Source organism: Antedon mediterranea, chromosome 5 (assembly GCF_964355755.1).
Source record: "Antedon mediterranea chromosome 5, ecAntMedi1.1, whole genome shotgun sequence".
Classification (NCBI taxonomy): domain Eukaryota; kingdom Metazoa; phylum Echinodermata; class Crinoidea; order Comatulida; family Antedonidae; genus Antedon; species Antedon mediterranea.
In genome coordinates this window covers 10709311-10736682 of record NC_092674.1, presented here as the reverse complement: position 1 = coordinate 10736682, position 27372 = coordinate 10709311, and the positions used below count along the sequence as shown (strand labels likewise).

At 33.4% G+C, this 27372-nt stretch overlaps 1 protein-coding gene across 1 annotated transcript in view; it reads left to right on the top strand.

Annotated features, from left to right (window-relative positions):
- Positions 1-24780, top strand: part of LOC140050531 (carbonic anhydrase-related protein 10-like) — a 116586-nt gene extending 91806 nt beyond the window's left edge. Inside the window, exons 7-9 of the mRNA XM_072095770.1 lie at positions 3563-3717; positions 18137-18329; positions 21070-24780. Coding sequence (XP_071951871.1) covers positions 3563-3717; positions 18137-18329; positions 21070-21110 — 389 coding nt within the window. The 3' untranslated portion in view covers positions 21111-24780. The remainder of the gene's footprint in view (positions 1-3562; positions 3718-18136; positions 18330-21069) is intronic.
- The last annotated feature ends 2592 nt before the right edge of the window (positions 24781-27372 follow it).

The following is a 27372-nucleotide window of genomic DNA, read 5'->3' as shown; positions in this document are numbered from 1 at the left end:
ATTTATTTGAAGGAAAATATGTGACTGAAGTACTTATATTTATAATATTCATTTTAAGTACTTTTTCAAATTTATGTAATTTAATAAGTACTTATTTCACTGATGTACTTTCAGTATATGACTTACAGTAGGCACTCAATCAACTGAGGTACTTTATTCGACTAAAGCATTCATTTGAGTGAGGTACTTTTTCAATTGATTCTCTTATTCGGCTGAGGTACTTATTCAACTAATACACTGACTTATTCTACTTAAGCAATTATTTGACTTCCGTACTTATTTGTCTGACGCTCTTATTCAACTGAAACAACGACATTTTGTTGTAAATAAGTTTTTTTATCAAGCAATAAAAACTGTTTTTTGAACCTATAATGAATCTATTGTAGTCATCATATATTATTTAGCTGTAAAATTGTTATGTTTACTCTCAACGTCATGGTTACGGCATGCAGACATGACTGGTTCACTATTTTTTTCTTTCATTATATTCATGTATTATATTGACACAAATATTGTTCATAATTGATTAACATTTACTTTTTTTATAAGCCCACTTTGGCATATAAGCATACTGTACCTCCCTACAAATATTATCTCATATAGCATATGTTGCAGTACGTCTGTATATGAAAAAAAAAAATCCTAGTTTTGTGAAAGTGTGAAATTTGTGAAATTACTAATTAATTATAATATATCGAGATAGATATTGATATTTTTGTATTAGCGAATGTCGTTGTTTTGTACGGTTTCTTGATTTTTATTATGTTATAGAGATTTATTATAGTGTTCAACCATATATTTCTCATTTATTGGGTAGGTTTTCCCCAAATATGGGTGTCCCAAAGGACAATTCTACTAAGCTAAATAACATGACAGTTTTTTATATCAACATCAAGTGGCGTAACAGGTTGGAAGGTGCAAAGATAATAATTTTCCTGGTTAATTTTTCCTGGTTAAATGACTATACTCATCCCCGATATGACAAGAAATATGCAAGTCTATAAAAAGAATTTTTTGAAAAGTAGAGCTGCTATAGGAAATTGCACTTTTTATGCTAGATCCAATCTTTTGCTTTCAGTGGAGAACGGCAATGCATAACTTTATACATATTTATGATATATTCAAAAGACGCCCACATACAGTACAATAAAAAAGATACATTTAACTTTTGCTCAATTTTTGTAATTCATTCTGATCCGTGTGTCACACCGTAGCATTGAATATGACAAATCAATAAACCTCACATAAAAAATAATTATCTTTACTTTGCTTGCAAAAGAAATAAAATTTGTAAAACTCATCACCATGGTGACAATATTATATACATTTGCATAGCTGTGGAATGTTCTTTATCATAAATCATGCTCCTGATGTGTTGGTAATAATTTGTGTAAGTTGTTGAGTATTATGTACTAATAGCTCCCAAAGGAGCTTGTCTATACATAGCATTATAAGTTGACAAAATCTGGCATTTCATAGATGTTGTATCTAGGTCATTGATCAGTGAATGATACAATCTATATCAGATTAATATATTACAAAAATATAATATGATTATTATTATTCTTTTCCTGTATTCTTTATCATAAATAGACAAATGCCTGTTTACACTTCAAACAAAAATGTGGAGTTTTTCTCTATGTAACCCTTGCGCCAATTCATACATCTCTAATGCACATTTTCCATATAAACCCGTTCGCAATCTGCTTCAAAATCATTGGGCAATTGGTCATATACTTTTGCTGCTCCATTTTTCGGAATCAACTTCCTGAACTTGTTAAATCTTCAAATTCATTGAACTCCTTTAAATCAAAGCTTAAAGCTCTGTCTACGCTATCAAACTAGTTTGAGAAAAAAGAAATGTGATGTGCCCAAATATGGTAGTGAAATTTAGTACTGTAAAGAAATGACATTATTATGTCCATATATGAGCACATAGCATTTTTTGTTACATAAAGTTTGATAGTGTAGACAGAGCTTTAGACAATTATCATCTACTCGGACTCAATTTACTACATGATTTCATCCATTGCATTCAATTCAATTCAATTCAATTGTTGAATGCGCCATGAGCATCTTTTTTTTTATGGAAACAAGTGCAATATAACATTTCCTTATTATTATTCCTGGAACGCAAAAAAATAATTTTGTTAAAAGTTTGTTCAATTTGATAAATATCATAAGCATATACAAAAATATGCAAATATTACAATTATTTTCCTCAAATTTTTATTTTTTAAATTGTGAGAGTATCAATTATTACATTAAAATTGGCTAGCAGCATTTTATTTCAACCATTCTCAATTCTCTTGCCAACACTTAACACATTTTCGTCACAACTTATTGCACTAGAATCCTGAACATTTGTTGAAGCTTGTAAATTCTAGTCTGAATTATTCTACATTATAAAAAAAAATGTTTCAAGAACTCTAGATAAACAGAAATGTGCCAACATAAAATAGAATGTACAGTACTATTTTACTACGTTTATTGCAACAACAAAAATATTGACAAACATTATTTTAGTAACCTTATGTGTCATTTCCAATATTTTTTACTATACTACAACTATTCCAAAATAATTAATTTTCATACTGTATACATGTTTCCTCAGATAATGAATATTCATCTATTTGTTTAATTTGATTACCTAGCCAACATACCACGTTTAACTAAATAGTGTGTTGTTATTTAAAGTCTACAAGATTGTTAGTATAAGGAATAAATGATAACAATACAAAGATACCCACCCATGCATTAACCATGGAACCACCATCCCTGTATCCATTACCCCTGAATTCATCAGCGCTGGATTGAATACTCCTGGATTCAATACCCCTAGATCCAATACCCTAGATCTAGTACCCTTGGATCCATAACCCCTGGATTCATCATCCCTAGATCCAATACCCTAGATCTAGTACCCTTGGATCCATAACCCCTGGATACATCACCCCTGGATTCTTGAGGCCTGGATCCAATACTCCTGGATCCAATACCCCTGAATTCATCAGCCCTGGATCCAATACCCTAGATATCCCTGGATCCAATACCCCGCTGGATCCAATACCCCTTGATCTAATATCACTGGATCCAATATCCCTGGATCTAATACTACTGGATCTAATACCCCTGGATCTAATACTCCTGGATCCAATACCCCTGGATCCAATACCCCTGGATCCATAACCCCTGGATACATCAGCCCTGTATCCAGGGCTGATGGATCTAATACCCTCGGATTCATCAATCCAACACACCTGGATCAAATATTCCTGGATACAATACCCCAAGATCTAATATCCCTAGATCCAATATCCCATGATCTAAGACCCCTTGATCTAATAGCCATGAATTTAATATGCCTGGCTCCATCCCCATAGATCCATCATCCCTGGATTCATCTCCCCTGTATCCATCATTCCTGTATCCATCATTCCTAAATCCTTCATTAAAAGTCAAACCAAATCCTGGAGATATATATTTTCTGGTAACGAAAATTGAAATTCATTTAATTGAGGATTTCCCTGTTACTATATATTTTTGTTTACTTTTGTTTTAGATACCTTTATACCTCTAAGCAGAATGAACGTGAGAGAATTGTTACCACTAACAACGGATTACATAACATATCAGGGATCACTGACAACACCACCTTGCAGTGAGACAGTCATATGGATGATACTAAATAAACCTATATACATCGAGCCTGATAAGGTAAGGTACTTTTTTTGTATAAAATAGCATACTACAGTATGTTATTCTTGCATAGCACATTATTACCCCGGTCATTTTTGTATCAAACACATGGACTCCCATAATGCAGTCTCAGTGCAGTTCTGTTTTGACATTACCAGGTACCCATTTGTACACCTGGGTGAATAAAGGCAAACATAAGGAATAAAGAATACAAGCAATGTGACGATCAGTAGTCCCAACTCCCACTGCATCACACGCCTTTACATTTGCAAAATGTACTTTAAAATAGTATCTTAACTGCTTTTAGCATTTCGACTATGTTGATTTGTTTGTGAAAATGTGGGGGTTTTCTCTTGCCATATCCAAAAGGGCATATTCTCTATGTCAGAGGTCATAGAAGGTTATTGTGAATTTACTAATTAAATCGCGCTACTGTATATAAAGGCATTCTGTGAATTTATAATAGCTGTACTTATCTTTTACATGTATCTTGACTTGATTGATAAAACATCAAAGCTGCCCTTGATTTGACTTCATGATTTATTTCCGTACAAATCAACCAGATTACATCATATTATTCTTGTATATCATAAAAACTGTTATTTTGCCCTTAAAAAAATAACTTTATTTTGCTTATTTTGGCGAGATCAGAATGATTGTCATAACAGATATTAATATTAGTTTTTGGATTCATTTGTTTAAATTTGATGGAATATGCTATGGCGATAAATTTGATGTAAGTTTTGTTTTTGATATTAAGTAGATGAGAGAATGTGGTTCAATTTTCCATAAGGGCATAAATGTAATTAACTTTGTTGTATAGAATCAAATGTACGTAACCAAAAATAAATAAATTTAGTTTTAACGGTTTAAATAGAAATAGATGAATACATTTGAAAGTCATATTAAAAGAATTATAGATTTTGGAAAGATAATACAGTATATTATATGGAGCCAAAGGGAGACTGGCAATTAGCCATTAGAGAAGATGAAGTCAATAATGAAATTCCAGATAAGTAGGTGGAGTCAATAAGGAGGTTAGCAACCAGCCAGAGAAGGAAGTGGTACCAAAGGAGGTTGGTGCTCAGAGAAGGAGGTAGGGTCAATAAGGAGGTTGGTGATCAGCCAGAAAAGGAAGTGGTACCAAAGGAGGTTGGTGCTCAAAGAATGAGGTAGAGTCAATAAGGAGGTTGGTGATCAGCCAGAAAAGGAAGTGGCACCAAAGGAGGTTGGTGCTCAAAGAATGAGGTAGAGTCAATAAGGAGGTTGGTGATCAGCCAGAAAAGGAAGTGGCACCAAAGGAGGTTGGTGCTCAGAGAATGAGGTAGAGTGAATAAGGAGGTTGGTGATCAGCCAGAGAAAGAAGTGGCACCAAAGGAGGTTGGTGCTCAGAGAATGAGGTAGAGTCAATAAGGAGGTTGGTGATCAGCCAGAGAAAGAAGTGGTACCAAAGGAGGTTGGTGCTCAGAGAATGAGGTAGAGTCAATAAGGAGGTTAGTGATCAGCCAGAGAAAGAAGTGGCACCAAAAGAGGTTGGTGCTCAGAGAAGGAGGTAGAGTCAATAAGGAGGTTGGTGATCAGCCAGAGAAGGAAGTGGCACCAAAGGAGGTTGGTGCTCAGAGAATGAGGTAGAGTCAATAAGGAGGTTAGTGATCAGCCAGAGAAGGAAGTGGTACCAAAGGAGGTTGGTGCTCAGAGAATGAGGTAGAGTCAATAAGGAGGTTGGTGATCAGCCAGAGAAGGAAGTGGCACCAAAGGAGGTTGGTGCTCAGAGAAGGAGGTAGAGTCAATAAGGAGGTTGGTGATCAGCCAGAGAAAGAAGTGGTACCAAAGGAGGTTGGTGCTCAGAGAATGAGGTAGAGTCAATAAGGAGGTTAGCAACCAGCCAGAGAAGGAAGTGGTACCAAAGGAGATTGGTGCTCAGAGAAAGAGGTAGAGTCAATAAGGAGGTTAGCAACCAGCCAGAGAAGGCAGTGGTACCAAAGGAGGTTGGTGCTCAGAGAAGGAGGTAGAGTCAATAAGGAGGTTGGTGATCAGCCAGAGAAAGAAGTGGTACCAAAGGAGGTTGGTGCTCAAAGAATGAGGTAGAGTCAATAAGGAGGTTGGTGATCAGCCAGAGAAAGAAGTGGCACCAAAGGAGGTTGGTGCTCAAAGAATGAGGTAGAGTCAATAAGGAGGTTGGTGATCAGCCAGAGAAGAAAGTGGTACCAAAGGAGGTTGGTGCTCAAAGAAGGAGGTAGAGTCAATAAGGAGGTTGGTGATCAGCCAGAGAAGGAAGTGGTACCAAAGTCGGGTACTGATCCAGAGAAAGAGGTAGAGTCAATACGGAGGTTAGTTATCAGCCAGAGAAGGAAGTGGTACCAAAGTTGGTACTGATCCAGAAAAAGAGGTAGAGTGAATAAGGAGGTTGGGGATCAGCCAGAGAAGGAAGTGGTACCAAAGTTGGTACTGATCCAGAAAAAGAGGTAGAGTCAATAAGGAGGTTGGTGATCAGCCAGAGAAGGAAGTGGTACCAAAGTTAGTACTGATCCAGAAAAAGAGTTAGAGTCAATAAGGAGGTTGGGGATCAGCCAGAGAAGGAAGTGGTACCAAAGTTGGTACTGATCCAGAAAAAGAGGTAGAGTGAATAAGGAGGTGATCCAGAAAAAGAGGTAGAGTCAATAAGGAGGTTGGTGATCAGCCAGAGAAGGAAGTGGTACCAAAGTTAGTACTGATCCAGAAAAAGAGTTAGAGTCAATAAGGAGGTTGGGGATCAGCCAGAGAAGGAAGTGGTACCAAAGTTGGTACTGATCCAGAAAAAGAGGTAGAGTCAATAAGGAGGTTAGTGATCAGCCAGAGAAGGAAGTGGTACCAAAGGAGGTTGGTGCTCAGAGAAAGAGGTAGAGTCAATAAGGAGGTTGGGGATCAGCCAGAGAAGGAAGTGGTACCAAAGGAGGTTGGTGCTCAGAGAAGGAGGTAAAGTAAATAAGGAGGTTGGTGATCAGCCAGAGAAGGAAGTGGTACCAAAGGAGGTTGGTGCTCAGAGAAGGAAGTAAAGTCAATAAGGAGGTTGGTGATCAGCCAGAAAAGGAAGTGGTACCAAAGGAGGTTGGTGCTCAGAGAAGGAGGTAGAGTCAATAAGGAGGTTAGTGATCAGCCAGAGAAGGAAGTGGTACCAAAGTTGGTACTGATCCAGAAAAAGAGGTAGAGTCAATAAGGAGGTTGGTGATCAGCCAGAAAAGGAAGTGGTACCAAAGTTGGTACTGATCCAGAAAAAGAGGTAGAGTCAATAAGGAGGTTAGTGATCAGCCAGAGAAGGAAGTGGTACCAAAGGAGGTTGGTGCTCAGAGAAAGAGGTAGAGTCAATAAGGAGGTTGGGGATCAGCCAGAGAAGGAAGTGGTACCAAAGGAGGTACTGATCCAGAGAAAGCGGTAGAGTCAATAAGGAGGTTAGTGATCAGCCAGAGAAGGAAGTGGTACAAAAGTTGGTACTGATCCAGAAAAAGAGGTACAGTCAATAAGAAGGTTGGTGATCAGCCAGAGAAGGAAGTGGTACCAAAGGAGGTACTGATCCAGAGAAAGCGGTAGAGTCAATAAGGAGGTTGGTGATCAGCCAAAGAAATAAGTGGTGCAAAAATGAGGTTGTACTGAACCAAAGAAGGAGGTATAGTCAATAAGGAGGTTTGGTGATCTAGAACTAGGCTGTAGTTATAAGGATGATCAGCCAGAGGTGGAGGATGGATATAGTAAAATAGATTGATACAAAGATAGTGAAACCAAAAAACCAGACCATTTTATAGATTTAAATTTGTAGGTTAAAAATTTCACCAAAATAATTTAAAATCATTTTTTGTTATCGATAAATAAAAGGATTTTAACTATTGCCATTAGAATTTCATCTATATCTCTTATGGTCTATATGATGATACAAAGCCTAATATCTTATCAAGCATTTAGTGCACGATTTGTAGAGCAGCCCGAGGCAAAAAAATATAAATTTATCGGACAACTTTAAGCTGTCATATTAACTTTTAAAGATGAAAAATATAAATGAATTAGCTGCAAATAACGCATCGGATGATAAAATAACAGTTCAGTATCGTAAATGCTAATTCCTTCAGCTGATTTTAAATTAAAATTAATCTATATTAAATTAAACTAATAAGTATACAAGATTTAAACAATTAGATAGCAAAATTAATTAAGATAGCTCTAAATTAAACTGTATTTTTTATAATTGATTATTATAATTTAATTTGTTGATTATCCAATGATGGACTAATTTGACTAATTTAATTTCAATATTTAAAATTATAAAATACTGTAAATGAAAGCAATAATGTTTACAAAGAGGATGTATATTTAAAGTTTTTTTCACAATTTTATTTGTTTTTATTAACATTTCTCAATAAAGAATAAAAGAAATAAATTACACTAAATAGGTTAAAAATTTGCATGCATTTATAGAAAAACATTTCTTTGGTGAAATATTTTCAGTCTGACAAAGCCAAAGAGAAAGGGCAGTTTAACACGTTCACTGCCACGGCGTATTTATACGTCAAAAATTGCGTGTCGCTACTTGCCAAGACGTAATACTACGTCAAAATCGTAGCACTTTTGTATTGTATGTAGAATCGCTGGCAGTGGTGATTGGAACAGGAATTATCGCATGGCAGTTTATGAATGATGTACGTAAACGATAATCTAAAAATAAATGTCATATGTTTGTTTGTGTTTATTCCCTCATGCATTGAATATGGTTGATACGATGGCGCCCTCACACTCAATATAATCATCTCAAACATGTCATAAATTGCGCTAATAGTAAATAAAAATAATAAAGGATGAAATGATTCAGTGTGGTTTACTGTTTTTATCTCTCGATGATAGGTTTGACCGATTTTAGCGCGGAAAATCCCCGACGTATATTTACGTTCCTGGCAAAGTCAATAAAATTGTTGGACCATTGCCAGTGACGTATTTATACGTCTCAACGGTTTTTCCCGCCATCGTATTTTGAATGACATCATGATAGTCTGTGACCAGATGTTACACTTTCAAACTGTAATTTAATATGTAAACGGGACTTGGCACTGGGACAGAAATTACGGAAAATGCCTTGGCAGTGAACGTGTTAAATGTGTCCCAAATTGAAAAAGAACACAAGTATCTGCTGTATCTAGTGCTATTGTAATATAGAAAACTTGTTTTATTTTAGTCGTAAATCGTTATTCCATACATCTCCTTTGCCTTCTTCGTTTTGAATCTATAAATAGCATGATGTATTCATCCGAGGTATGCCAGTAAATTTCATAAGGATAATTATAATATATTTTTATCCAAATTTATGAAATGCTTAATAAATTTACTACTGACTGTATGATGACACTCTAGTTGGATGAATATTATTAATATTACATTGTCGCTATGCTGTGATCATTCATGCAGAACATAGTTGCGTATGTTAGAATCTTGGAAGATTTGTGATTTTAAAAATGGAGATGAAGTAATGTCTGTCGGTACATTGATTACAATGGGATACAGACAACTTGGCTTAGTTTTGTCCACTACATCTTGCTTTTAATGCTCTTGATGGAAAAACATATGATGTGTTTGAGTTTTAACATAAAAAATGAATTATAATATCAAGGAAACATAAAAATATTTATTTTGAATGCTCAATCAGTATTGTATTAGTGCATTGTATAAATTCAATTATATTGTTTAGATTCAATCAATTAAGGGGATAATTGGGATCCACATATCTGTCCTCTTAACATCTGTCTTCTGTTGGTTGTGGATATAATATTTGTAGAGAATAGGCTATAGGCTATAGGTTTATCCAGGTAAGCACCACTCACAGACTACAACACTATACTGTTTGTTTTTGTAATATTTCCTTCCCTTTTCGTTTTATAGAGAAGTGCCCCAGAAATAAGAAGTATAAGCAGGGGCAGATCCAGGATTTTGAAAAGGGTGGGAGTGTGAAGATAATCATGGGGGTTCTCCCATAGAACACAAATTTCTTGGAAGCTTTTCTCACACCATTCCCCCGCATATAAATCTACCTCTGAATAGGAAATGTATGGAACGTATGGAAAGTGTTGTTTGTGGTTTACAATGTCTTCATTGGGCCTGTTTCTGCTGAGCAGAAATAATCGATTATTAACCGTTTATTTTTTTAATCGATTATTTTTGGGCAGCAGAAACGGCGCAAAATAAAATAACCGATTAAAAATAACCGATTAAAAACACTCAATCCATTGCGTGTTTTAATCGATTATTTCTTGTTTTAACCGATTATTGCGGAGCAGTTTTGAGCTGCAACACAAATAGCGATTATTGACCTCACTTTGACCTCTAGAGTATGACAAACTTATTCACGTCACAAAGCATGCTGTTTATTTGCGCGATATCGACGACGATCAGCAAAACCACGATCGCGATGTAGACCGAATAAAAATCAAATGTTAAACATTTGATTTTTATTATTTTGTGGGGGAGAATTATACCGAGAGACTCCAGGATTCTGTGTTACAAGTACACCCGTTACATACCACCAGTCCAGGCTAACGATGTTTTACATGTCATTTGTTAGTAGGCCTGTTGTCTGTTGACTTGTTTCGGTAGAAATATAATAGCCTCTAGGCCTAGCAGGCCGAAGGTAGAACCAACGAACGGCGAAACGAACTTTTTTCGCCGACGTGTCCTTATTAATATAACATCATTATTCTGTTGTATGTGGTACGGTAGTAGGCCTAGATGTTTATTTTAGAAATAATAAAGCTTTACGTAAGAGTAATTTTTAATCCTACATGTGAGAGTTTTAGGCAGCGATAGGATGTAAACAAACCAACTCTCATCGGCCTTTCATAACTTGAACTGCGCTGTGGGGGAATGATGACGTGATTTTAAAAACCGATTACCTGAATAACCGATTAAAGTCGTAGCAATTTTCAATTGCAACGCGATTATTTTTGTGGTTTGCGGTGACTGGAAAAAATCGATTATTTTGATTTTTTCAGCAGAAACAGACCCATTGTCTTGTTTTACAATTTTACGACTCACTCACTACTATTGTACTCGGTAAAAATAATTGTAGAATTTAATGGCTGTAGGATTGTTATTTGTTACGATATTTGATATTTACATGTAGAAGTCACTATTTAAAAATCACTTTTAAGGACATATAGACAGTATTGATTTGCATTGATTATATGTACTGTGCGTTTGCATTTCAAGACCTAATTAGTGTCTTTGGTAACGGTAGGTGTTAGAATATCGATACAAGGGCATACACGCCATTCTTAAGTATTTGATTACATATTTGAAATTGTAATTCATTATCGAGCAATTATTAAATCGAATGTTACCATTACAACGGAATTCAATGATGTAACCAAGCCTGCAAATGGATGTGATAAATGTTAGTTAACCTATAACTATTATGGAGATTTATCATCTATTACAGTTAAAAGTACACAAAGGTTACTAGGTTCATAGTGTGGGTGTATACATATTGTTTAAAATTCAACGACCGTGGTTATAGCTTAATTTAATAATAATTAATGATTTAATATTCATGATTGTGTGATAAATTATTGACTAGTGGTTAAATAATAGTGTTATAGATTAAGCGCTCAGAAACTGAGACTGGACGTGCTATTTAATATTTTTGCCATATTGATACCCAATTGTCAGCACCCTAATATATACTTTGTACTAACTATTCATACCTGCAGCAAGACTAGAATAAATTAATAGGTTATTATTTACACCACACCATATAGAATTACTATACTAAACAAACTAACTAAACATATTCATGAAATCCTTCTTAATAATTTAAATACAATAAGAGCCCAATTTTTAATTATCAATTAATAAAAAGAAAGTGGCACCGAAGAAAGAGTGAATAGCTTTTCTTGTTTTACATCCTCAGGTATAATCCCACTTTGGGTATAATCCCACTTCGGGTTCAATCCCACCTCCTACATTATGTTTGATTTCACAAACAGGCATATCCCAGGGTATATAGTCCCAGTATTAACTGTTGGTCTGGATGTAGACTTCTCTCTAGCCAATTCTGATGAGTTTTTTACAGGAAATGATTACCGTTCATTTTTTCCTGAACCAGGAGTTTCCCTGGGTATAGTCGGCCCAATTTTGTTGTGTTCTCTAGTTGGGTGGAATTATAGCAGAAGATATACAGTATTTATGAAGCCCAGTATACATTGTTCTGTTTATCATTAGAACTGTATTTTGTTGATTAAGAATGTTTGTACATCGTTAATATGTTAGGCCTAAGTTTCCAAAAACGCTCTTTCCCTTTACACTTTATTTCAAAATTTGAAACCACAACTGTCTGATAAGATGTGAAAAAAAAAATATATATACAAACAAACTATTATATATATATTATTACATGTTTATTTACTATTATTAGAAATAATGTTAATATATGCTTTTGCTCATCTTTTATATAAAGTTTTAAATGTAGAGGGCGGTATTAAGTTTCAGCTTATATTGAAACTAACTGTATGTATAAAAGAATACAATGCTTTATTCTTGTAATCGGGCTTGTACTGTAATTGTATCTAAGAAATAACTAAATCAATCCTAACAAAGTAGTAGAGGTACTGAAGTACAAGGACACCAATAAACATGGTGTTGGAGAGTACATTTCTATTGGAGTGTTTTAGTCCAAATACCAGAAGGCAATAGTTGCGGCCCTGTACACACACAGAACAAATATTTTTTTAATAAAATTTCGGCAATTCGTGTCAGTAGATAATACATAATACAGTACTAAAGTTATGCTTGTAAACATACTGTCTAAATGAATAAAAACTACCGTATTCATCACTTCAATCCATCCATCCATCAATATTTGTTAACCCCTACTATGCATAAAACCGCAAGGTAGGGACGACACTCTGTTAAGGTCGCCCTGCATACAGATAACTAAGCTTAGCATTTGAACAAAATATATATTCAGTATACTGTAGCATCATCCTGATGTTGTAAGTAGTGGTAAGTGTCAAAAGGGCACACTAGACAGAATCTTGGGTTTTAGAAGTTTTTTTTAATTGGGGGTTTTTTCTGCCTTGAAGAAAAGTGTAATAATCTTCTGAATTTTTAAAGACAGAAATACAATAGGAAAGGTCTATGAAATACTTAAAAATGAATAATATTTTTTAAATAGAAAATTTAGTTTGTCTTTCTTATCTTATGTTTCCTAGTTGTTTTCTCCCTCCGTTTTCTTCTTCTTTTTTTTCCCCTCATTTGTTCTGTATTTAATTAGTTTACCATTTATTAAGTATCTACAAATTGTAAAAAAATACAGAACTTGTTTTAATATTTAAACTTTGTAGACAATGTAGTGTTATTTAGGATTAACAATGAAAACAGTCGATGAAAGCTTTGTTCTGTATTTATTTGGGTTATGTTTAATGTTTAGTTTTTACTCAGGGTACCCGAGTCTAGGACTTACTCATTTTCTCCTCCTCCTCTTCCTCCATCTGGACACTATTGAGTAAAAAGTGCGATTTTTAAAGTACTACTCCTCCCTTATTCGTTGTAGTATTGAGCTGGGATTTGGCATGAATATACTACAGGCACATGTCCTCAAAGCTATAGGGCCGGATTTTTTATTTTCAAACCGGATGCAGCCATGTGCACGTCTCGAAGATGGTACCATATAGCCGTATTTGGTAGCGAGGTTATTGATGTGTATGTGACGTTACATCCGGTCTTATGACGTCATTACAGCTTCTTTTGCTGTACACCGAGTATCGCACATTCGTGCTTGTTTTAAAAGCAAACACTATCTTTTACGTTACTTCAATAATTTCAACTTTCTAGACAGTTTTCTTTGGAAAAAACTGTTTAGCTGATTAAAGCTTTCAAACTAAATACCTTGCCAATAAATAAAATACACATTCAACTTGTTTTCTTATCAAAAATCTTCATTTTATTAACATTTTTCATCTATTAGTACTATTTGTAAACAATATCTGAGTAAAGCAATTTACAAAAGTTGGTTTTTCTTTTCTTAATTACATTTTGCTATAAGTCACTCCATCAGCTTGAATATTACCAACACTGAAACACCAAAATATTTAAAAACTAAAAATGCTCTTATTTAAATTTGACTCCATTAACGAGAGCAGTTTAACAATCACATATATCCGTTACTCCAGGCATGGCGATTAAAAATAATTATATAACTGATTGCCTAAGGCACGTGTAACAATACCATATTGAAAATGGTAGAACTAATATTATATTTATAATGACCTTGAACCATATAGTAATAAGAAATTCAAAGTCTCAATAAAGAAATAATTTTAAGCTAAAACAAAGTAGCTAAATCATTCATGAATAATTTTCTCCTGGTTTTCCGTTTTTTTTAAAATGAAAATTGTAAAGTTTTAAAATAATGAGATGTCAAAAGAGAGGTTTGTTGGTTATTATAAAGTATGAAACCTGTGTAGCTAATGGGAATCTTAATATCGTTTATTGCCAGTAACTGTTCTATGAGAACAACTTTTCACACTTTGTTTTGTGATCTCTAGTGTCATAATTTCAACTCACCTTATTGTTTTTTTTTTCTATTGCTGTTTTACCATTAAATTATTTGAATTTCAGTGTTATAGTATTTTAGGTTGGTTGTGTAAAATTGAGTCAAAAAATGTTGATTGATAAAGTTTTGATTATTTCATTTTTAGTCATTATTTATTTGCTGGTGTTTTGCAATTTTACATTTATCTGAAAGTTTATTTAGTCTTATTCTTTAAATGTATTTATAAGGAGTGGTAAAACGGGTGTCACGAAACCTAAGACCACGAAAGCTAAGACCCCCTAAGACCTAAGATCACGAAAGCTAAGACCCGTGGTAAAACCTATTATATCAGGTATAATGACAATACTATTGCAGTATATGCACAACACACTAGTATCTTTCATTTGCAATGGCGAGGCTAGTTCATTGTGGGCATGCAGGAATATAAGATTGTGCTTCCTCTCCAAATAACTTCAATTTTACAATTTCTTCAAAACCTGGATCTTTTTATAGAAATTTATACTCCTGCGATAACCACTTTAACCATTTCCGATTGTAATCTCCCTACAAAGCATGTACCTGATAATGTCTATTCTCAATTTTCTGATACAGCAATTTCTTATGGGAATGATTGCAACAAGATACTTTAATTTATATTTTTAAATGACACAATTGAATGACGCTTGTAGTGAATCAGAAATACAATTTATAACATTGACATTTGAATCAAACAATTTAATGTAGGTGAACGGAAAATAGAATTTAGTTAATCATGTGGATACCATAGTTTACATCAGCTATTACAAATGTTTCCTTCTCATTGTGTTATTAGTTAAATTATTATTAGACTTGGATAAGTATACCTAGGTTGTACTGTAAGTTCCAATTTGAGTAAATCATTACAGAAGCATAGTTATTCCATGTGACTTACTTGGCCATTTTTCTCATTAGTTGCAGACTTACATTGTCAGTTGTACATAGTGGAAGTAATGTAGGGTCTCCACAATAAGCAAGTTTTAAGAAGGAAATGAAATGCCTACCAGTGTAAATTATACTAATTACCACTTACTTAGTCTGTGATATATACCAGAACTAATATAATAAATCATTAAAGTCCACCAGCAAACCAAAGAGTTTGCTCAAGTTTGCGAGCTAAGTTTTCTAGTGTAGACTTCTGCAAGTTTTCTGCAGTTTGCAGAAGTTTGTCAACTGGTCTAGAAAACTTTGGAAAACCTTTCTTGAAAAACTCTGAGTTTACTCAAGTTTGTTTTGTAGACTAGGCTTAATAAGAATGGAACAGTTCATATCATTGCACTGTAAATGATAAATTATTGTAGTTGTATGCCTAGTCCCAAAAGTATATTGTTTAAGATAAAAAAAAATATTAATTCAAACACTGTACACGAGGTACATTCACTAATCAAGAACACCATGCTTTTTTTCACGATTTTTATAAAACCTCATAGGCCTCAAAAGCAACACCTCTAGCCAAATGCGCAAGTCTTTTTAGTTACTGTATGACTGTTGAGCACCATGTATTATTTTGGGTAAAAACAAATTTTAAAAAAGTAAACAGGCCTATTTTTCTACTTTTTCTTGTTTGTGTTAGCAAGGTATGCATTCTATCTGATTGTGAAATTGTTAAATCCGTTCAAATTACCAGATTAAACTTTGAAAGTTCTATCAAGTTTGGAATTTGAAACATCTAATTTGCCCAACTGTTTAGAAGTTACCACTAGATTGATGAGCTATAAAAACCATTGCTTATTCATCTTCAATACAGGATAACTTTATGGATGATTTAAGTAACAATTGGAATGTGAGAAATGTCTGTTGTTATTTTATGAGATTATTTGTGCTTGCTTGATGAGGAAGCTGAAGTAATAGTCAAAATAGAAATCTTTTGGCTACTAGATTTTTTAGATTTTATAATGGGCCTATATGTAGTGGCGTAAATGGCTATAAGCACTCACTGGCTAAACCAAAAGGCCCAGAGCTTAAGGGGCCCTGAGAATAAGCAGCCCAATGCAATTACCTACTGTTGGAGGGCCTTTACACTTTTTTCCCTACCTAAAAAGTCAACTAATAGTTGAATATAATTATGTCATTGGGTGCTACATGCAGAGGAGATCCGTGCCCCCCCCCCCATCCTCAACAGGGAAAACATTTTTAAAGAAACTGGGTAGTCAGTCTGTTTTATTGCCGAAATACCCGCTAGCTGAACTACAGACACTTTAGTTGTCTAGACGACAGCCAAGGACATGCTGTACAGACACATCCATTCATGAAAACGAAACATTGACGTTTGATTTGAACCATGCTGGAACAGTTGTGAAAGACCCTTTACAGATGATCGAATGAGAGTGCATTAATGACCTCCTAGACACCATTAACACACATTTTTTTCCTAGGGCCTTCAGGACCCCACTATATTTTGCTCTACACTTTTTCCCCACAAAACTAATCCTGGATCCGGCCCTCTGACATGTTATACACTGTATAATAGAATTTGCCTATACTAGAGGGTAAGCTCGCTCCCCCTCTAGGAAGTGTAGACGATGGTTCTCGGAATGATAATGAATCGTGTAAAAAGGACGCTCTCCTTGTACGTTTTCTGTCAAATAGTATCATTGTGTTACTATAAATATATATATAATACAGTATTGTGTGTATAAATGTGGATGGGCGTTTATTAGATAGTTGGTTGGCGATTATTATTCAAATTGATGTTTTTTAGGCGTTTATTAATATCATCAGATCTCCTTATGTAATTTTATAATACTATTCCCCACAATATATTCCGATGGTTTATGGTGTATATTTAATTTGATCTTTATTAATTTCCAGTATAATTTTTATTTTTTAACTACTGAACCTTCACACGCGCGGTCCGATCCGAAAATAAACAAAAAGCTAAAATGGCTATATAGCCACTAACGGCCAACTTAGTTAAAACCAGGAAGTTGCAATGTGAACGTGTGAACTTATCATGAACCCGGAAATTACTTCGACCCGCGTACAATTGAAATTGAATTGAAAATATACTGATGAAATCAAAAAATGTTGTTATAAAACCATTTATAATATCTTCCTAAGATAGAAATATGGAACCATAACGTAGTACTGAAAACTAATGATATCAAATCTACGTTTCGCAGTACATCTAATATAGATAAGGTAGGTATCCAAGGCGGAGATTTATACCGAAGTTTTTCCATTGTGCTCGCCTATGTCAGAATTAACCATACTTTATATATAGATGATACTGGACATATAATGCTATGTGTGGAGATACAGTACAGAGGTGACCAAACCAAAAACTAATATAAATGTTTAATAAGTCTGGGAAATATCGTATCGATTGCCCAGATAACTAATTTTTTTCATTCAATTGTCTAGTTAAGTGTTATGATATGACATATTTATTGTGTCATGTGTTTTAGTCATTTCTTTAATTTCTTCATTTTAAATCACTTTAATATATAAAAATATAGTAAACTCTGTTTTAATCTGTTTGGTATTGGTAACTTACTACACTTTCAGTGTTATTTAATGTAATAAGTCGATTTGTTATTGTAGGATCGTTTTATGATTACAAATAACATTGGTATAGTTAATTGTGACAGTGGGCTATGTAATAATAATAATCACTATAAACATGGAGAACTTCGTTAATAAAAAGTGTTTTTATGAAAGGCCATCAAGAAAAAAGAAAACATCATGTCATAGTGGAAGAAGAATTTGCAGCACTAACATGATGGACGCCATGAGTGCTATGTTGCTGATATGGCACTATAAAATTTTCAATATTAATCATATTTCTGCAATCTATGTTCATAGCACCAAAACCTTTTATTTTCGTTCATTTCTCAATTTCAATAAATTCTCTTATAGTTTTCACTTGGTCTACGAGAACTTAAAACATATCGAAAGGAAAATCCAGAACCTAATCCGCTAAAGGGTACAATGATGAACAACTTCAGACCTCCTTTTGGACTTGGTAACAGAATATTACGAACAAATATATTTATGCAGGAAAATCAAGATGAACGATGTCCTGTATCTAAACGTGTTGTGGTTTATAAAGGTAAGTCTACACCAAAGTATTCATGTCAAAACATCAGGTTAAAGGTCAGATACATAATATTTTTAATATTCGGTTAATTATACAAATGTAACACGTTTGTAACACAAAAATTGCGACAAAAACATAAATTTCTCTTAAAATTGGTCAAATATAGAATTCTGCTGTAAAAACAGTTTTTTTTCCAGTAATTGGAAGATTACCGCGATTCACTCCCTGGAAACTTAAAAAGGTAGGTGGGGAACAGAGGGAAATGAAACAGGTGAAACTACAGTTATACAGTAGTTAGATATAATGTATCATTTCCTTCCAATCCCAAAGTTCAGAGTTTAAATCATGACTTAGTGTCAGGGTTGTAACTCAAAAATGATTCTTCTCCACTCCCTAATCATCAAAGAGACTTAGTTTATAAAGTGTTACAATTTTAACAGCAAATTCACAGTTTCCCTACCTTTTTTCCACACAAATTTCACCTTATGATTAAACCCGATTACAATAACCATCAGCTTAATGAACAACCTGAATTCAATATTATCTTTCAATTCTTGTATCATCATACTGTAATGTTAACTGTTGTAATGATTTAAGGTTTTTCTTCGGGCTATTAATTACAATAAATAGGTCACATTTAATGTCAATAATATACAAGTGATTATTCCTAATTAAAGCCCTTTCACACTCTATTCTGAATCCATATAAATGTTTATACAAGAGTTTTGATTCACCTTTCTGTGAAGAAATTACTTGAGGAGAGAGGACAAACTTTGCTTCCAATAATTGCAGGATATTCCCTGATATTCCGGAACATCTCCTTTTCTGCTATGTGAAATGTCTTCATTATTCTTACCTTCTTTCTATTGTTTTGGAATATCAAGCCTGTGTCCAATTTTTTCCCCAAAAAGTTTTTCTGAAAATCTGAGAGATTGCAAGATAGCTGATTTTTCTAAATATAACTGAACCTATCCAGCAACTATTGAAAAAAAAAACACAATAAAGTCTATCGGTTTCAAACCGAGGGCTCCAGTTCTAAATCTCTAAATTCTCTAAATCATTCAGCCAAAGTGACATGTATAAAAACAGTTGACATAACTTATTATTCCAATGTTAAGTCTTTAGTTTTTAAACATTCACAGCCAGAACAGGACATGTTATCTTAAAAACACCTTCCCTACAATTTGTGACGTTTTTTAAAAATAATACATATATATTACTTTAAAAACATTAAACCAGGTCATTCCTTGTCTTAAATGTATGTTTTATGGTAAATTATGATAAAAAGTGAGAAACTATGCACTACCTAAGTAGCTCGCGGCGACTTAACTCTCGTGCAAGGTCTTTGTTTTGTAGGCCTAGCTGGTAAAAATCGGTAACGTACGAACATCGTACGCTAGCTATATACCTAGCCTGACGTTGTATAGTTGTTGCAATAATTGTCTTTCGATTTTTGCCAGACTCCTTTGATACAAATTGGGGAAAACCCGGTATTTTCGCTGAAAAGTTAGGAGTCTTCCATTTGTTTTGGCCTCACGATCGATCGAAAAGTGGGTGAATTACAGAAGAAAAACAAAAATATCAATCTGCGCGCAATGCATTTTGGGATTTATAGCGGGCCGCTATAATTATTAGAATCGACTTATTTTTCACATTTTTAACCATTTAAAGACGAAAAAAGTTATCGCAATAAGGACCATATAGTATTATTTTTACATTAAATATAGTTTGTGATCTTAAAATAGATCTAAAAAACGTAGGGAAGGTGTCTTTAAACAAGAATTAGCTTTTTGCTTTAGCTATGATTGGCCAAAAACTATCATGAGCTAAACAGTACACCTATTAATACTAGAAGTCAGTCAGTCTATTCAGACGTATTGAATGCTCAGTACAATTCTTTTGTGGGACTCGAATCATGACCTCCAGATATCTGTGTGTTCATACCTCTAAGAGCCTGTTTGGACGGAACAAATTTATATGTGTAATGGTCGCGTGTGGTGTAACTCCACCTCATGAGGTGGATTTTTCAATTACACCTTAAAACGCAAGCTGATTAACCACAAGATAAGGAGCAATTTTGACCTTAATAGTGTAGAGATGCATGAAATATGACCCTGCTGGGTATTTTTTGTTAGTTTACACGTGTAAATTGTTCATCGTCCGAACGATCACTGATTACACATGTAAAGTTACACATGTTACACATGATTTTACATCCAAACACAGCCTAATTAAACCACTGAGCTTGTTCTGATCGCTATGGTTAGCTCAAAGAAGCAGCATACATACTGCATCAATGGTATTATACCAATCATCTTCTTCATATACATATAAACCAATCAGTTATACATTTGAAAGAGTGACAATTTATTGTAAAAGTAAATATGTGCAATACCCTGACTAGATCATACGCTTAACAGTGCATCGTTAACCACCTGACCTTCTTTACTGACACAAAAACAGGCCGTGGCACGCGTTACTTTAATCCACTTTCTTTACAGACATTACGTCTCAATTCCATTGCATCTGAACATACCTAAAGTTGGTGACAATTGTTCAAATGATATATTTGTCATACTTTTGGTGTTAGTTAATGATATGACAGTGTTACACCAAACTCATTAATAACTTTTAATTTTTACTAGCCATTCCCCAAGCAGACAATCTTCCTACTTAATGCAGAAAGCAAATCTATAAATTCTACCATTAAAACATAAATTGTTATTATAAATACCAAACATTTGTTTTTCAGTAAACGAGGGCATTATGTCACCATCCAATACGAGGTCATAGCAGTTGCCGTGGAGATGATTACGGTAGTTAAAGTTCGGTTGATACATCACTAGAGAAACCTAAGATTTATCGCTGGCAGTTGTCTTGGCAACAAGGTCGGCTTCACTCATTCAAGAATTATGTGATCATCGTAAGCTTTAGCGAATCTAACGCTCTTTCAACAGGATTCTTTTTAGCGTTGATTTGTTTTTCATTCTTTTTTTTTTTCAAATGTAACATAATCTCGTCTGTTCTACCCTTTAAAGATCATCATTATCTATGCAGACATGTTTGCACGATTGTTTGACCCGCTGTATTTCAGTTTTTACAAACTGCACAGTAAACATACTTCTACTCATAAAACTGAATTTAACGGTTGGTAAATCCAATAGTCGTTAACTCAGCTTGGATGGGATGGTTATTACGAGTCTGTGAATACGTGTTTACGTGAAGAACATATTTTGTAGGAACACGATGAATGAAAGAGGTTATCAAGCTATTTATGAGTCGGCACAGAACACTTATAAAAATAAATAAGAAACAGGTTACTTGTTTAACTTGTCAATTACTATTGTGCAAGGATTGAAGCGATACAATCAATAAGCTAATGTGTTTAAAACATTATGTGACTATACATTAATACATGTATAAATATATACTTTCCCAACATTTGTGTAGCCACCGTAGTTCACCAAGTATAATTTACTGCTCGATTACAGTCCCACCCCACAAATTATAGTGCCATGATCAATTAATTCTAACCCAAGTCTTGGCAGTGAACTAATAGTAAAATGAGGCCACAAGGCAACTGCTGCCCCCTCATTTTTGACTAGGTCAAATATGTTATTCAATATTGTAAATGGTTAGACTTTTGTATTTATAAATATAATTTCAATTCCATCCAAAAAAATGTTGTTTATTTTTAGGTGACCAAAAAGAATATTATATAAATCAATCTAGTGTAATACTGTAAGTAGGCATTGTCCTTTATTGTATCTACTACTATGTATATATAATTCTTAAAAAATAATAACAAAATCTGTGCAAAATTGTAATAAAGTATAATATCTATATTCTATATCATATTTTAGGGGTTTAGCTTTATACAGTAGAACCCTTCCCTACTCAGAGGACCCCCATTTAGTGAGGGTGTGTGGCGCAGTGTGTTGGACGTTGTACTACCGATCGTCAGACCTAGGTTCGAATCCAACTCTCGCCGCATTGCTTGTATCCGTAGGCAAGATACTTTACTTACGTTGCCTCTCTCCACCCAGGTGTATAAATGGGTACCCAGTTAGATCTAGACACAACTTTGCGCTGGTTACCGGCTACATTATGGGAGTATGTTTCCATACGTGTTTGATCCCAAAAAAATACTGGGGTAATAATGCTTGTAAAGCGCCTTTGAGCATGATTACTCAAGAAAAGTGCGCTATATAAATGTGGTATTATTATTATTATTATTATTATTTAAGGGGACACGGTCTCGTAACACAAACGAGAGGAAATGTATGTCTTAACACTAATGTTTTAACTCACTTCCTATTAAGAAGACACTCTTACTAAAGGGACAATTTGCTGTGGGAACCACATCTACATTTTTTGTTTGTAATAAGTAATACTGTACTGATGAAGTCTAGTGTTGCTTGAAAGATCTGCTAAGTTTTCTCTCTATTTCACTTTATTATTTTATTTTGTATCTCCATTGTGATCCAGCCACTGATACCCGTTTTTCAGTAATTAGTCTGGATTTATATATTATATACTATACACATTTGTAAGGTTGGAAAACCTCCATTTCAATTAACATAAAACATTTTATTTTAAAAGGGCTTTTAAGAACAGGTCACAAGCAACTGATATGAACAGACTTCTTTTATTGTAATTCCGGCATGCGTTTTGCCAATACTTAAAACGGTTTTATGTTCCATCATGGACCAAGTATACAAAAGCTAAAACTACAGATATTTGTTTGATCCAATATAATGCAAGTCCAGAGTGTGAATTCCAATTAAGATGCATTTTGTATACAATGAGTGTATATGTGATTTTCTATGTATAAAATCTGCTTAGTTCTGCATAGGTATTGCTCTCCATGCTTGATTGTACTTATTTTTAGTGTCGTTAACTTTACCAAAAAGATTGAATAACATGCCTAGAGCGATGGCCATTTCGGTTATTGGATATAGTACTGTTATACATATGAACTTTTTTTACTGTGTATTCACGAATATATTATATTCACTGAAAGGCATCTTCGGTATTAATTTGCTTTAGGACACAAGTTAATTAAAACCTACTTTGCTATGTCCGGAACACAGCACTTTTTTTCAAAATCAGGCCGAGTTGAAAGCAAATACAAAGTTGTTTTTAAACTAAATTTTGTTACTTTATTATTATATTTTATAATTAAGATGTTCTTTCTTCATATAAACAATTACTGAAAGCTGAACATTAATTTGCATATTTAAAGAAACACATTCAACAGAGAATTGTTACAGTAAATTTGTATTAATTTAATGTTTGTTTATTTGCATCTCATTCAACCATGGAAAAAGAATTACAGCATTACTGGATAAACATTTACCGATGTTAAACTGAGTAAATTTGATAATGATGGTAAAAAGTTTTTAATCCAGAATTTAATTTTCAAACTGATTACATATTATTTGAAAAATTAGTTAAGAAATAATACCAGATTCAAGTATCATCACTTAGGCATGTTTCAAGTAATCCCAGAGCCAAACCCCGAACATTCTAGACACTAGCCAATAATGGACATTCTAGTATTCCGACCATAACATGTTGTGGGATTATTTTGTCAAATATTATTTGTGAAATGTCTTGGCTTTTATATGTCTAGTTCTTTAATAGATTTTCATTTAATTTTTGAAAATGCCATTAAAAACATTTAAGCAATAAATGTACAGTGAAAGACTATTAAATCAAATATACATAAAATAATTTGTTTTTCAGTTGTGTTTGATTAGATAACAGTATCTTTGTAATATATTGACATTCCTCCATTGAATATATCCTATCCACCACATATTGGGGTTGAGGTATCAAACCAGGATCCCATGTAGAACTATCTGAATAACTATACCTCCTTAGCACAACTATCCGTATAACGTCCACACAACAAAGACCCAATCTTCCAAGTACAAATACTGACATAAGATTTGATGAGGTGTTAAGTCCTCGGATAGTGGTCCTGGGATAATTGGAGTAGGTTGTCTTCTTAACACATTGCTATAGAGATTTACTAGTACTCTAGTAAGTTTGGGTAAATAAACTTAAGTTTAGGGAATGGATTCTTATAGTATATAAATTGTAAATGTTAAATATGAGTATTCCAAACACTTTGTAAATGTTACTTTTTATTTTATATATTGATATCTTAGTGGCAATTAAATAGAATTTTAGGCTGTAAATTTTAAACACATTAGTATAATTAAATTTAATAACATGTGATAATGTTTTCTATAACTTATCACAGACTATCAATAAACAATATTATATTGTATGTACAGTTTTGCATTCAAAACATTTGTTTTTTTAAATATACCAAGTTTATTTTAAGTATGGATTATTTTGATTTATTTAAAAAAAATGTAGGCCTACATATGCATTTTAAAATACTGTTTTAAGTTACTTTACTGATTCAGGCATAAGCCCATGTTTTAATTTATTTATTAGGTGATCATTTAGAATAAAATGATCACCTATTGTTATTGTATGAAATCTTTATTCTTCTTATTCTTATTATTTATTTCTCTCTGTACAGATTTTGTGTAACAAATATCTCAAAAAGTTTAATGTTAATGATTACCAAAATTTCACAATGTCTTTCAAATACGTTAACTTAGTCCTAATAAGCTTTTCAGCGTGATCACTCATTCGTGACGTCACGTATACGCCATTTTGTGAAATCACATTATCAATCATATCTCCATAATTCATTATCACATATTATTGAAAATCACTACACGTAAACTTGAGGTCAAGATAAAAAATATAAGCAAATAAAAACTCGGGCGTTTCAAGGTCATGCGCGTGAAATCGCGCGTTGAAATTTTAAAAAGCTCAAAATTTAGTTTTTATCAATTTAGAGCATGAAATAGGCCATTTGCGTGTTTCAAAAAATTACTGCGCAAAAACACATTTTTGCGCACGCAATTTTTAAAAAGGGTAAAAAATAAAATTTGATGTATACATCATATTCTACTCACAATCCTTAGTACATTCTCCGACTTTGAGTCCATTCCGACTTAAAATAACGCTATACGAGCACGTTAAAAATGACAAAATGCGCACATTAAATGTACAAAAGTGCTAAAAATGGTAAAAAAATAAGGCCTTTTTAAAATGAATATAACTCTTCAGAATGGCAGGTGACCCCCAATTGTTTTAACTTATTATGGAAGCCAATAAGTTGTAGATATAAATATATATACATATTAGACGTACAAAATGGTATGACGTCATCAAATGGCCACTTGAATTTAAAAATTAGTAATTATTATCTTTTTGTGTGGGTTATCACATTCAATAGAGCGCATCTCCGTTATTTGAGATTAATTTTTGCACACATTTTAGTATGTGCTTGCTCAATTAATTATCTTTCTCATAAGTTGTCAACATTTTTATTTTGATGACGTCATTACGCGTAAAAACTTGAATAACTTAGGTCGTGTAATTTCAGCTACACCATACATTTGAATATCTTATAGCTCCTCAGAATTAAAGGTGACCTTGAAGATTATAATTTATTATGAAAGCTGATGAAATGTAGATATGAATTCATATAAAAATTAAGCCTATCGGATGTTGTGATGTTATCATATGGCCAGTTGAAGTTAAAAAGTAGTTTTTAAATTTCTTTAGTCGAAGTTATACAAATTTCAAAGAGCGCGCATTGCGCTTCTACGTGTCAAATTCTCTTCCAATCCTTATATTTATTTGCTCAATTCATTATCTTTCGAAATTGTCATCTTCGAGTTTATTTTGATAATTCCATCATACCAAAAAATTTGAACTTGATGTGTGTCCCATAATTTCACCTATGCTACACTGTATATAGATATACAGTATATACTGTACATTGTATATGGCATATAATAGGCATAACTCAGCAATATAAGCGTATAATAGGATGGCATACATCAACATTTTCCTATCGTATGTTAACGTACGTACATGTTTAAAAAAAATTAATTTCATTAAAATGATAAAAATGATCACCTATAATTCGTCAAAGTGACGAATTAAATTCTAGTTGATATTGTTATTGTTATCGATTGACTACAACCAAAACATAGTTGCTTGGTTTATTTATTTAGCTTGAAAATTACTTAATGTATGTGTGGTGGTGTGGGTTTGAACTTGAAACATGGGCTTATATTTGAGCCAGTATGTTAAAGTTACTATTAAGCAACATTGTATACCTAAATTGATTCAGGCAAAAGCCCATGTTTTAATTAATCTATTGATATTGTGTAAATAAAATATATAACAATCTTTAGATAAAAAAGGTAACATTTTAGAATATGATTGACTACAACCATTAACATAGTTGTTTTGGTTTATTCATTTTGCTTGAAAATGACTTAATGTGTGGTGGTGTGGGCTTGTAATTGAAACATGGGCTTATATTTGAGCCATTATGTTATAGTTACTACACCTAAAGTTGCTTGAAACCTTTTGTTTAAATTTTTATCTCTGTTCTTGTTTTGTAATTGAGTATTTAAATAATTATTTGAACTATCATTTCATCTTCTTACCCAATCCAAAGAAATATAGTTATATACAGTATGTTAATGAAATAAGTTTACAAAATATAATTATGTTGTCATCAAAAGTATACAGTATAGGAATATATAATAAACTCATGGCTGTTTTAGGCAATTTTTTAATAATTTTTTGAGACACTCTTCATTAAAAGTGGATACTTTTCCATGAAATGAATGAGAGGAACTATATGTTTTCATGCTGTGATCAACATCTATTAAGGGGACATCCCTAATTAGGAGACACTTTGTTTGGTCATAAAGGTGTCCTCTGTTTTACTGTTTGGTGAAGTCATAGCAGGATGCAACTAATATAATTAAATAGGTTTGGGACAGTGCACCAAGAGGGTGAAATACCACGACTATGGCTACCATAAAGTTCAAATACAACTCTCCCAATATTGGACTGGACCTTGGGCTGGCCTAAATATGTCTGTTTCTCTACCAGTTATTATTATTACTATTTTGAATTAATTTTTAATGGTAACAAATTA